This window comes from Myxine glutinosa, chromosome 8 (assembly GCF_964187855.1).
Source record: "Myxine glutinosa chromosome 8, kmMyxGlut1.1, whole genome shotgun sequence".
Taxonomy (NCBI): domain Eukaryota; kingdom Metazoa; phylum Chordata; class Myxini; order Myxiniformes; family Myxinidae; genus Myxine; species Myxine glutinosa.
In genome coordinates, this window is record NC_136268.1 from 145,770,543 (window position 1) to 145,783,703 (window position 13,161).

The window sequence follows — 13,161 nt, forward strand, 5'->3', positions numbered from 1 at the left end:
ACAAGTCCGTCATCGACGTCGACGTCGGCGGCCGGTCGGACCGGATCTCTGTGGACCGCCTCAAACCGGCGCACGTGGACGTCGACTGACCACCACGGTTGGCCCTTCCTCCGCGGCGAGGCCGCCCCCCGTCTACAGTTCCCCCCGCTCGACCACCCACCACCGGATCGGACCCCCCCCCCCCCACGACCCTCCAGGGGTCGCTTCGGCCGGGTCATCCGGACCCCCCTTAAATTGACCCTGCCGGCGCAGGTCGATTCTGGAGGGGCGTGTGTCGCGGTTCCCGCTGAATGTACACAATCGCCTTGCACCTGCCAGGACGCGGCCAGGGTGCGATCGCCATGCCGGGCTCGTCCGGACGGGCCCAGACGCGCCTCTCCTGGGCATGCCCGGACTCGCTGTTCCCGGGCACGCCCGAACCTCCCGGGCACGCCCGGTCTCGTCTTTCCCGGGCATGCCCGCTCTCGCCTTTCCAGGGCTCGCCCAGAGCGCCCGGGCACGCCCAGCCTCGACTTGCCAGGCCACGTCCAGGACGCCCGGGCATGTCCAGACTCGCCTTTCCAGGGCTCGCCCAGAGCGTCCGGGCATGCCCGCTCTCGCCTTTCCAGGGCTCGCCCAGAGCGCTCGGGCACGCCCAGCCTCGACTTGCCAGGCCGCGTCCAGGACGCCCGGGCATGTCCAGACTCGCCTTTCCAGGACTCGCCCTTGACACCCGGGCATGCCCGGTCTCGGTTTTCCCTGGCAAACGCCCGGGCATAAATGTGTATATATATTGCTGCCCGATAAACGGGCTTGTCAGAATACCTGAGCTGTTTTGTTTCAATAAAGCAACTCGGACGAATTCCGTCTTTGGTCGCGTCAATTCTTTCGACTCGCGTTGGAGCGCAGCTCCTTCAATGTCATATATATTATAATTTATAATATATATATTATAATATATATTATAATTATGTAAAGTCATAAAAATTAATTACGTAATTAGTATATTATATATGGAGTCACACGGCTTCACTGACTCACCACCTCACGGCTCCATGGACCATGTTTTTATGCCTCCGGCGACATCGTTGGCGGAGGCATAATGTTTTCAGGTTGTCCGTCCATCTGTCCGTCCGTGATAGTTTTTCGTTTCTGCGATAACTTGAGAACGGCTGAAGGGATTTTAGTCAATCTTGGTGCAGGTATGTAAAATGAGGTAAAGATGAACTGATTAGATTTTGCGGTCACGGTGTCAAAGTTAATGGTGTCGAGGTAACAAATCCTGTTACCTCGATAACTTGTGTACCAGTCATGGGATTTTCATTAACCTTCGTATAATTATATATTCCGATGTGAAGATAAACTTATTAAATTTTGGGGTCATGAGGTCAGAGGTCATGTTAAGTAAAAATTGGTGCTGCCCTAACATGTGACCCAGTATGGGATTTGAACAACCTTGGGAGAAGTATATACGATGCAAAGATGAACTGATTCGATTTTGGAGTCGAGAGGTCAAAGGTCAAAGGTCAGAGGTCATGTCTGATAAAATTGTGATAACTTGAGAATAGATGAATGGATTTAAATCAAACTTGGTACAGGTATTATCATGATGTAAACATGAAATGATTACATTTTGGGGTCAGGAGGTCAAAGGTCATGTTAAGTAAAAAAAATTCTGTTGCCATGCCAACTTGTGAACAAGTGATGGAATTTTGAACAAACTTGATATAAGTATATATGATACAAAGATGAACTGATTTGATTTCGGAGACAAGAGGTCAATGGTCAGTGGTTATGTCAGGTAAAAATGTGATTAACGAGATCAGCTGAAGGGATATAAATCAAAAGTGGTACATGTATGTATAATGATGTAAACATAAACTGATTTAAATTTTTTGAGTTGGGGTCAGAGGTCATGTCAAGTAAAAATGTGATACTTGAGAACAGCTGAATATATTTAAATCAAACTTGGTACAAATATGTATAATAATGTAATGATGTGGGTGAAGGCATATCAGTCGACGTCATGACATCCAAGAGTGTGGTTCTAGTTTTTGGTTTCATATATATTTGAAGAAAGGACGTTTTCGTCACAAATATACATTCTTGAGAAAAATACCAGGGGCGTAGGAAAGGCCCCTTTATAGGTATGTGCCATGTGGCAAAGTATAGAAAAGAAGGGACATTCAAAAAAAATCTCGTGTGCATGCTGGGACTACCCTTGTGTTCTTAGGAGGAACCAAGTATTGCTCTAGAAAAGTTCATATAAAGGGGCGCAAATTTGATTCATACATCGACATGAAGAAGTAAATGTATTTTCAATGCAGTTACAGTCTCTTGGTTTCAAAGGGACCACTTCGTGGTAATTATTTTTCTGTAAAATATTAAAATGCCCATCCATACATAATATTCGTTTTCTATTCTATTGCAGAAGTTGGTGTGCATATACAATTCATCCATCATCTCTAATTATCATCAGTATTCATCATGTACATATCACGTTTGTCCATTATGTCTGCAATGTCAACACTTGCAAGTTTATGTAATGTGCAATTATAGTCCAAAAGGGACTGGTAAAATAGGCTGCACTGCACATGTGTACAATTCTTTCATCTAATCCAATTATTGCCTATAATGTGTACACACATCGCGCTTGTCCAACGCTTGTCCCGAAGAATACATCACCTCCAACATGTCTGTAATTGGTTGGTACATAGTACATACTCGCTTTATTAACTTTTTTAACAAATTAGATTTCACACACATGCACATTATCTTTTCTTTTTTTTTTTAAGTTACACAGAAAACTTTACGTACTGATGGGTTTTAACTTGTATACAGTCGTAACCAAAAGTAATGGATGGCACCCTTGCACTTTTTTCAAATAACTCACAATTTTCTCTAAAAATAAGTTGAAATTGACAAAAGTATTTGGTCTTCACAATTCTTTATTTCACTGTTAATATTACAGAACCTTTGTTTTTGATTCAGAAGTTAATATATCCTTTTAAATGAGAAGATGAAAAGAAATGGCATTGACAAAAGTCAATGACACCTGAGACTTAATATTTGGTAGCACGGCCTCTGGACGAAATAACTGCAGCCAAGCGTTTCCTATAGCCGTGAATGAGCTTCCTACACCTCTCTACTGGCAGTTTGATCCACTCTTCTGCAAACTGCTCCAGTTCTCCCAGATTTGAAGGGTGCCTTCTCCCAACTGCTGTTTTCAGATCTCCCCACAAGTGTTCAATGGGATTTAGATCTGGAATCATTGCTGGCCACTTCAGAACAAGCCAGAGTTTTGTATTGAACCATTCCTGGTTGACTTAGCAGTTAGGGTGGCGACTTGGAATCCTAGGATCCTGGGTTCGAATCCCGGTCGATCGCTGAATTAACGCCAGGGGGGTTGACTCGGTCTGTCATCCTTCCGAGGTCGGCAAATTGAGTACCAGCTCACTGGTAATTCCCTGTGTGTCGCAAGAGGCGACGAACAGGGTTGGCGGCAGGAAGGGCATCCGGCTGTAAAACATTGCTTCAAAAAGGGGACAACGGTGCCCAAAAAAGGCCAACCCCTGCTCTGCGGGGAAAAATGGCCTGTGAAGGTAGTTCATTCCTGGGTGCTTTTTGAAGTGTGTTTGGAGATGGTGCTTGAAATGGAATAGAAAACAACATTAACCTTTCTTCTGTATCGTGATACCTGCTTTGTGTTTGTGTCATAAATAGTTCATCAATATTCAATGCATAAAATAATGACGTTTCACCTGAAACGCCTTGTAGTGGAGTTGTTAAACATTGATTAAGTGCATAATATAATTTGAAAACTAGAACTGCACTCAGTAGAGCGAATACCTCTGCCAGGCTGAACAGTTTATGTTTTGTATCCCACTGATAGGCCGGATCTGGATTCGGACCTGAACCAAAATCGAATCAGCTTGTTCTTGTCACCTAACCAAGTTTAGTCATAACTCGTCCATAACTTTTTTAAATATCATGTTATATATTGTATAAATATCCCGGTGTGTACCCCGGTTTAGAATAGGTGCACCGTATCCCTGCGCATCGTAAGAGGCGACTAAGGGTTGGCGTCAGGAAGGGCATCTGGCCATAAAAACATTGCCTCAAACAGGGAACCATGATTGTCATGGGCCCCGCAAGGCTAACCCCCGCTCTAGCGGGGAAAATGGCCTTAAAACGATCATTCATATTGCTTTACACCCGATCTCTCAATGGTGAAGAATCACTTGAAAATTAAATAAATATCGTATCCAAATCCATATTCAGATCTTCACCAAAATCGAATTAATTAGTCCTTGTCACACACCCAACCGGTCCACCAAGTTTCGTCCAAATCATTCCATACTTTTTGAGATATCGTGCTATTTATCGGTTTTTGCCCTATCACTCAATGGTGAAGAATCACTTAAAAATTAAACAATTCTCGTATCCGAATCCATATCCAGATCTTCACCAAAATCGAATCGATTCTTCGTTCTCACACACACAACCTGTCCACCAAGTTTCGCCCAAATCAGTCCATAGCTTTTTGAGATATCCTGCTATATGTCGGGTTTAGCCCTATCACTCAATGGCGAAGAATCACTTAACATATTCTACTAGCTGGATCCAGATCTGGATCTTCACCCAAATTGAACCAATTATTCCTTGTCTAACACCCAACCTCTCCGCCAAGTTTCGTCCAAATCCGTCCACAACTTTTTGAGATATCTTGTTCACAGACAGACAAACAAACAAGAAATATGTCGTGCGTCGCACGATACTTGCGAAATCCCTAAAATAAGTCGCTGGCCTTTGATAACCTCAAAAATATGTAATTCGTGGTTGAAATTCAGTGACCTGGTATGCAAATCCTTTTCAAATTTTAAGTCAATCAGATGAAAATTGAGGAATTTAGAAATCTGGCCTATGTTGACCTTTTGGCCTATGTTGATCTCAAAAATAGTTGGTTTTGAATTCAGTGACAAGATATGCAAATCTTTTTAAAATTTCAAGTCAATCGGATGAAAATTGAGGATTTTAGAAATTTGGCCTATGTTGTCCTTTTGGTCTATGTTGTCCTTTTGGTCTATGTTGACCTTTTGGCACATGCTCACCTCAAAAATAGTTGTTGGTTGAATTCAGTCACTAGATATGCAAATCATCTTCAAATTTCACCTCGATCGGATGAAAATTGAGGATTTTAGAAATTTGACAAAGTTGGTGACCTTTGGCCTATGTTGACCTATTGACCTTTTGACCCCAATCACAATAGGCTTCTTGCTTATGACCAACTCTACCATTTCATGAGGTTTCGTGAAGATCGGTTGAAATTGTGACCTGTAGGCGACTGACATAGGCAGACAAACAAACAGACAGACAAACAGACAGAGTAATCACAAGACCAACCAATATACTTGAAAAATCTTCGATTTTCACAAGTAACAGTCAGACAGACAGCTGAAAACATAACATCCACCCACCTTCAGTGGCGGAGGTAATGAAGTGATTACCCTGCGCTCGTGAAGCGAAAAGCGGGGTTAAGCAATCGTTGCGTATGTGTGCCGTACGTGTGCCGTGTCTGCATTTTAAAAATCAATTTTCTCGGCAACCGTTGGTCTGATTGACATGAAATTTTACAGTAGGAGCGCCTCCGCCTGTAGATTTTTTTTGCTGATAATTATGACGTCATAGGTCACGTGGTACGGAAGCCATCTTTGAAAAACGTTACACCTCGATCTCCCAAACCACTTAATGGAAAAAATTGAAACATGGCTCATTGTCAAGTACACCCCATGGGGAATAAGATATGTTAATGATTATGTCATAGGTGCCTCCATTGAATGAATATGAATGAATGATCATTTTAAGTCCATTTTCCCCGCTAGAGTGGGGGTTAGCCTTGCGGGCCCCATGACAATCATGGTTCCCTGTTTGAGGCAATGTTTTTATGGCCGGATGCCCTTCCTGACGCCAACCCTTGGTCACGCTCTTACGATGCGCAGGGATACGGTGTACCTATTCTAACCCGGGGTACACACCGGGATCATTCATCCCAGCCAACTGGTACTCAATTTGCCGACCTCGGAAGGATGACAGGCTGAGTCAGCCCCCCTGGCGTTAATTCAGCGATCGACCGGGATTCAAACCTAGGATCCCAAGCCGGCACCCTAACCACTAAGCCAACACCAGGTGTATGATGTCATAATTTGACAAGTACAACGCTTGATTCGATAAGTAATGATTTTTTTTTCTTACCAACTGTTGGTCCGATGACACTAAATTTTCACCATAGGAGCGCGTCCTCCCATATAATATTTTTAATGATAATTATGACATCATAGGTCACGTATGTGTGGTGGTGGTGGTGGTTGTTGCCCTGTCTCGCGAAGTGAAAAGCGGGGTTAAGCAATCGGGTGCGTATGTGTGCCGTGTCTGCATTTAAAAAATTCATTGGTGTTTTAATCATGACGTCATAATTTCACAGGGACAACGCTTAGTCTGATCAGTTTGAAATTTATTGAGCATGATCTACACTAATAATTATATTAGAGAGTATAAATTTATGATGTTATCACTCGTGTGGTCTGGCAGCCATATTGGATCAAAGAAAGAAAAAGAAAAAAAACGTTAAAAAAAAACAGAAGAGTTGGCTCGCACCAAGTTGACTGCGCAGGGTAAGTGTTCAATGAACACCATCTAGTTTGTTAAAGTCTTTAGGCCGAGTCAGCCGGGATTCGAATCACCGCCCAGACTCGGAGCTTACACTCTAACCATTATGCCACTGAGTTTGGTAAAATCATGTGAAGGATGTGGGAATCGTCCCCACTACCTCTTGCATGCTCAACAAACACCCTACCTCGTGAGCTAATCCACCCTACGAATGTAACAGTAACCAGGCATAGTTGTTGCCGTTTGAAGTCTATTTTCCTGCCACAAGCAGACTCATTTACCTCAAGCAATGGGTTCTCTGAGATCATTATGTCATGGGATGTTTGCCAGCAGTTGACTCGATACACTTTCGGCTTATGCTTTGTGTTCCCAGGCTGGGATATTTCACGAGTACCATGTAAAGTCGGACTCGGTGACGTTCCGGATCAACCTCACAGCCCTCCTTGGCTGCCTTACCATATTTGGCAGTTCGTCACAGAACGGCGCCACCGCGATGAAGATGTGTTACCGTGGCGATGGGCATCCCTTGGTCGCTTTGCTGGAAGAAGGCGGTGTGCTCACTGACTGTAAGATAAAAACACAGGAAATGGAGGATGCCCTTCCGTTTGATTTCTGCCATACTGATGTGGTGAACAAGGTCATCATGAAGTCTGAAGGCCTCAGGGAGGCTTTTGGGGAACTTGACATGAGCAGTGACTTTCTTGAGATCATGATGTCCCCAGACAAACCATTTTTCAGGTGTTGGCTCTTTTTTAAGAAGTTTTACTTTCTCACACTGTTCCTACGACAGTTACTAATGAAGCATTTAATAATTATTGCACCCTTGTTTCTTTGATTATAGATGATGATATTTGTATCTCTTTTTCTTTTCAGCACAAAGCATAGGTAAACTAATTAATTTGACATTTTCTCCTTTAGGCTTTCCACATTTGGGAGTTCTGGAAGCGTTCACTGTGACTATCCCAAGGATTCGGATATGATGGAATTGTTCAGCTGCGCAAAAGCACAATCAAACAGGTAAATGACAGCATCCTGGTACATTCTTGTAAAATGATCGTGAAATGTTTTCACACTTTATACACTTGTCTCGACCTGCATAAGAGCTGAAAAGTAGGCCAGATGTGTTGCTGTAACACTGATTTGAGGGTGCAATTAAGATTTGTTGGTTTTAGGTTTTATGGATTTTTTAAAAATCAAAGCCTTTTCTTTTTGTGACAGATTTCCTGCAGGTTGTGAAATGTGGTGGGCAGAAAGTAGGAATGTCGCATTGAAGAAGGGAGTGGATTTTGGGGGCGAAGGGATGATGGGGAGGCATGCTCTGATAGGTGTGATGTAATGGACCAAAACAACCTCTTATGTCGCGGGTTGAGCCATCTCTGGTCATATTAAATCTGACAAATGGAACGTGTCTTTCAACGCACGTAAACGTTTCATCTTGTCACTTCGGAAGGATCATTAAATGAATCGACAGATTTATTTCTGTGTTCAGCCACTGCATGAGGTTCACTCTCTTGAACTTCTGGGCCTCATCTTTGCATGATCTTTCCTCGGCCTGCAATCTAGCAAAGCTGGCCTCCAAAGGAAGTCTCAGACTGTGCATTCCTGTTTGTCTAAGTCATTCCACAATAATCAGAAGTATTCACGGTCTACACAGGCCTTTCTTTGTCACTTGAGTACTGCCTCCCACCCCCTGCTTCACATCAATCTCTTTTGGATTCTGTGTAATGTAAAGCCTTCAATATTATTGGCTTCTTCTGCGATGTGGTAGTCGTAGTCCAAGGCCTGTTGCTTTCACATCGCAGATAGGTTGGTGGCATTATTATTTTACTGACTCTCCTGCGATCGTGCTCCTCTCTGCTCTCTCGGTCTTCCGGCCCTCCACAGATACACTGGGATGCACGCGTTCTTCCAGGAACCCCCACCTGATGAAACACAAATTCCACGCTTACTGCATACCTCAACTCTCTCATTTGTTTTTATTTTTCACTGTTTGTGCAATCTCCTTCCTAACTAAGGCTGTGGAGTCTCATCTTCCCTCCATGGCTTAAAGTTACCACCATCTCATGCCATCCTTCATCCCTACCTGTTGTCTGTCTTTCATCCCTACCTGTGATCTCTTCTACGCCCATTAAACCTTCCTTACTCAACCCTTTTCCATGCAGGTTACCGTTTCCTCCCCTGCCTTTTTGTTTATTCCCTTGCTTGTTATTGTCTCACTACCTCCCACTGAAACGTGCATTTATCATGTGTACCTTGGACTGAGAACACTTTGAAAACCCCTCGTATGTCCCCTAATGTCTCTGCCCTGCATGTGATTTATACATAGAGGGAGCCAATCACCTAATTTGAAATGATGAAGGAAATTGACATCATCCCCTCGATATGATGATTTATGCAGTGCTATAAACACTTTAAATTCCAGGGTGAGGAGGATTGAAGGTGGGAGGGTGTATACGGTCGAGTCTTGGAATTAGTGTCCAGCAGGTTGAACCCGGTCTTTCTATCGATCATTTATTCCATTTAAAGTGCATAATTTAGAATAAGCCCTGTTCGGTTGTTTTATTACTTGCAAAATCTAAGATTTTTCAAGTGTATTTGTCGGTTGCGTTTGTTATTCTGTCTGTTTGTTACCCTCACCTGAGGAGAGCGTATTGCATTTGAGTCCGTTTGTTTGTCTGTCTGTCTGTCCGTCTGTCCGCACAGAATAAATATGATTTTCTCTGCAACCGTTGGTCCGATTGACAGGAAATTTTCACCATTGGTGCAACTCCACCTGTATAATTTTTTTAAATGATAATTATGACGTCATAGGTCATGTGGTTCAGCCGCCATCTGTGATTGCTCTTTTTCTTGTTTGTTACTTGCAAAATTGAAGATTTTTCAAGTCTATTGGTCGGTTGCGTTTGTTATTCTTTTTGTTACTTGCCGGAAAAGATTCCGGCAAGTATGTTGATCGGTTGGTTTGTCTGTTTGTCTGTTTATCTGTCTGTCTGTTTCCAGCACTACGTCTACACCATTGCACGTAGAATCACCAAACTTTGCACACGTATTTGTCTTGCCCTGGAATAGACTGTGCCCAATTGATGACGTCATCGGTCACGTGGTTCGGCCGCCATCTTGGAAAAACCGAAAACCTTTGCACCTCCATATCTCCGAAAGTGCTGAATAGACAAAATTGAGACATGGCTCATTGTAAAGAACTCTCCATGGGGAATAAAATATGTTAATGATGATGTCATCAGTCACGTGGTTCGGCCGCCATCTTGGAAAAACCGAAAAAAATTGCACCTCCATATCTCCGAAAGTGCTGAATAGAAAAAATTGAGACATGGCTCATTGTGAAGAACTCTCCATGGGGAATAAAATATGTTAATGATGACGTCATCAGCCACGTGGTTCGGCCGCCATCTTGGAAAAACCGAAAAACTTAGCACCTCTATCTCCAAAAGTGCTGAATAAAAAAAATTGAGACATGGCTCATTGCAAAGAACTCTCCATGGGGAATAAAATATGTTAATGATGACGTCATCAGTCATGTGGTTCGGCCGCCATATTTGTCCAAAATGGCCGATAAAAAAGTACATTCTGGCAGGTCCTCAGTCTCTGACCGATTTTTCATGTTTTTTTTTTTTTTTTTTTTTTTTTTTTTTTTTGTATACAAGATCGAGGCTCGTGAAAGAGCGAACATTAATCACACAGAAAGACAAACAGACACATAAAACAAATAACATCGGGAGCGGTAGACAAGATGGGGAGAGAGGGGGAAGGACACAAACACAACATTTGAGAGCAGGGACCGAGAGACATGGAGACATCGAGAGATCTGTGGGAGGGAGAGGGCTTTGGGGGGGAGGCATGTGAAGGGGGGGAGGCATGTGAAGGGGGGGGGGGGGTGGGAGAGGTATAAACATATGGACACTGCCAGGATTTCCAGGAAATAAGTTGGAATTTCAAACAAGGTGGATCTGGGGTGAATTAGTGGGGGTAGAAAAGATCAAGGTTATGGATGGGGGAAGATAAGAGATGGTGGTGAACAGCTGTTTTAAAGACCTGGAGGGAGGAGAGGGATTGAAGGGAGTGTGGGAGTTTGTTCCACAGGCGGGAGAAAAGAGGAATGAAAGAGTGAAGGTGAGCAGAGAGCCGAGATTTCGGCAGTTTAACCATCAGAGGGTTGCTGGCAGATCTTGTGCGACCTGTAGGAATATTTGGGGGACAGAGCACAGAGAGAGCTGGGGGAGCAAGGCCGGAGAGGAGTCGGTAGAAGACAGAAAGACCACCAACCTGCCTGCGGTGAGTGAGTGAAAGGCCCTCAGAGATAGCTTCATCGCGGGAGATTCCAATGATTTTGAAAGCTTTGGATTCAACAGCGTGAAGCCGAGCCAGGTGTGAGGCAGGAGCACCAGCCCATAGGGGAGAACAGTATTCCATAGAGCTGCGGATGAAAGCCTTGTATGTGGTGAGGAGCTCAGGTGTGCCGAGGAAGGACTTCGCACGACGGAGGATGCCCAGTCGGCGACTGGCTTTGGAGGCCAGCTTGGAAATGTGGTTTTCCCAAGAAAGATCATGGCAGATAGTGAGACCCAAAAGCTTGAGTGACAGAACTTCTTGGAGAGGATTGTTGAGAAAGTAGATGGGAGGGTTGTCCAGTCGATCTTTTCGGAGAGACATAGTAAGAGAGTGAGATTTGGCAGGATTGAAAGACATGTTCCACTTGTTTGACCAGTCTGTGATTTTGTCCAGGTCTTCAGAGAGTGAGGAGGCTGCAGACTGCCGATCTGAGGGAAGAGGAATGGAGCGGCAGAGAGTGGAGTCATCAGCAAAGAGATAGAGAGGATTTTCCAGAGAGTCAGAGAGATCATTGATAAAGACCAGAAAAAGCACAGGGCCCAGCACACTTCCTTGGGGAACCAGCCTGAACAGGAAGGGGAGATGAGAGAAATCCATTCAGGGCCACAATTTGTTTGTTTGTCACTTGTCTACAGGTCACAATTCTAAACCGATCGTCATGAAACCACCAAGTTGCAGAGGTCATTACAATTGAGAAGCCTATTGATTTTGAGGTCAAAGGTCAAATGTCATCTGGAGGTTGAATTTCTAAAATCGCCATTTTAAATCTGATTACCTTGAAAATTGAACAGCATTTGCACATTGAGTCACTAAATTGAGAAACGTCCTATTTTGAGGTAAAAAGGTCAAATGTCAACTCAAGGTCAACCTTCAAATATAATCAATTTTTGATGGATCAATGGAGACGTTTTTTTGGGGGGGGGGGGAGGGGGGTGGGGATTTGCAAGTACTGTGCTCTGCATGACGTCTTCTTGTTTGTTTGTTTGTTACCGGCCTAACAGGTCACAACTTTCAACCAAACTTCATGAAACTTCACCAAATGGTAGTTGGTCATAAGCAAGAAGCCTATTGTTTTGGGGTCACAAGGTCAAAAGGTCAACATAGGCCAAAGGTCACCAACTTTGTCAAATTCCTAAAATCCTCAATTTTCATCCGATTGACTTGAAATTTGAAAAGGACTTGCATGTTTGGTCACTGAATTCAACCACCCAGTATATTTGAGGTCAACATAGGCCAAAAGATCAACATAGGCCGAATTTCTAAAATCACCAATTTTAATTTGATTGACTTGAAATTCTAAGAGGATTTACATATATGGTCACTGAATTCAACCACCAACTATTTTTGAGGTCAACATAAGCCTTTTGCAAGTATTTTACATGATTTTCATGACGTCTTCTTGTTTATTCATTCGAGCTTTTTTCTGCAAAGACAGAGTTAAGGCTTTTGGCCTGAACATGAGCGGTGTCCATTGTGAGTTCACCATTTAAGAGTGAACGTACTGAGAAGCATGTTCCAGAGACAGATTTGACCAACTACCACCAAGTGTTTGTGAATGGAGAGAAACCTGTTTGTTCAGACTTCATATTGACTTGATATTAAGTTCTAGTGTATCTGAGGACAGAAACACAATGGGTTGTGAGATTTATGGAGAGACTGCCAGCTCCTCCCGGTGGGGTCAGCTTCCCAGGAAGGAAAGGAAAGGAAAGGTTTTTTTTTTTGGTTTTTTTTGTGATGTTTTTTTTTCTTTGTTGCATTAAATTGTTGTCCCAGTAGTGATGAGTGGTTGTGCAGTACAGTCTGAGGTATGAAAATATTACCTGATGAAGGAGAGAGTGTAGTCTATTGAGAAATTAGTCCCAGGTTCTGTCTATAGATGAAGATGAAGATACCATAGACGAAGAGATAGTGAACCAGTCGGTGGAAGTGGGTGCACAGGAGTTTTGATCAATATTCCCGATTATACTAAGCCCTGGTGTTGGGCTAGCGGCTAGGGTGCCGGCTTAGGATCCTAGGATCCTGGGTTCGAATCCCGGTCGATCGCTGAATTAACGCCAGGGGGGTTGACTCAGCTTGTCATCCTTCCGAGGTCGGCTAATTGAGTACCAGTTCACTGGTAATTCCCTGTTTGTCGTTAAAAGGCGGCAAAAAGGGTTGGCGTCAGGAAGG

The 13,161-nt window shown here is 43.6% G+C and overlaps 1 protein-coding gene across 3 annotated transcripts in view; it reads left to right on the plus strand.

Annotated features, from left to right (window-relative positions):
• Positions 1-13,161, plus strand: part of RAD1 (RAD1 checkpoint DNA exonuclease) — a 63,900-nt gene that overhangs the window by 41,035 nt on the left and 9,704 nt on the right. For all 3 annotated transcript variants that reach the window (XM_078783812.1, XM_078783811.1, XM_068125362.2), the window contains 2 exons: positions 7,019-7,383; positions 7,564-7,662. In XM_078783812.1, the coding sequence (XP_078639938.1) occupies positions 7,019-7,383; positions 7,564-7,662 (464 nt within the window). The remainder of the gene's footprint in view (positions 1-7,018; positions 7,384-7,563; positions 7,663-13,161) is intronic.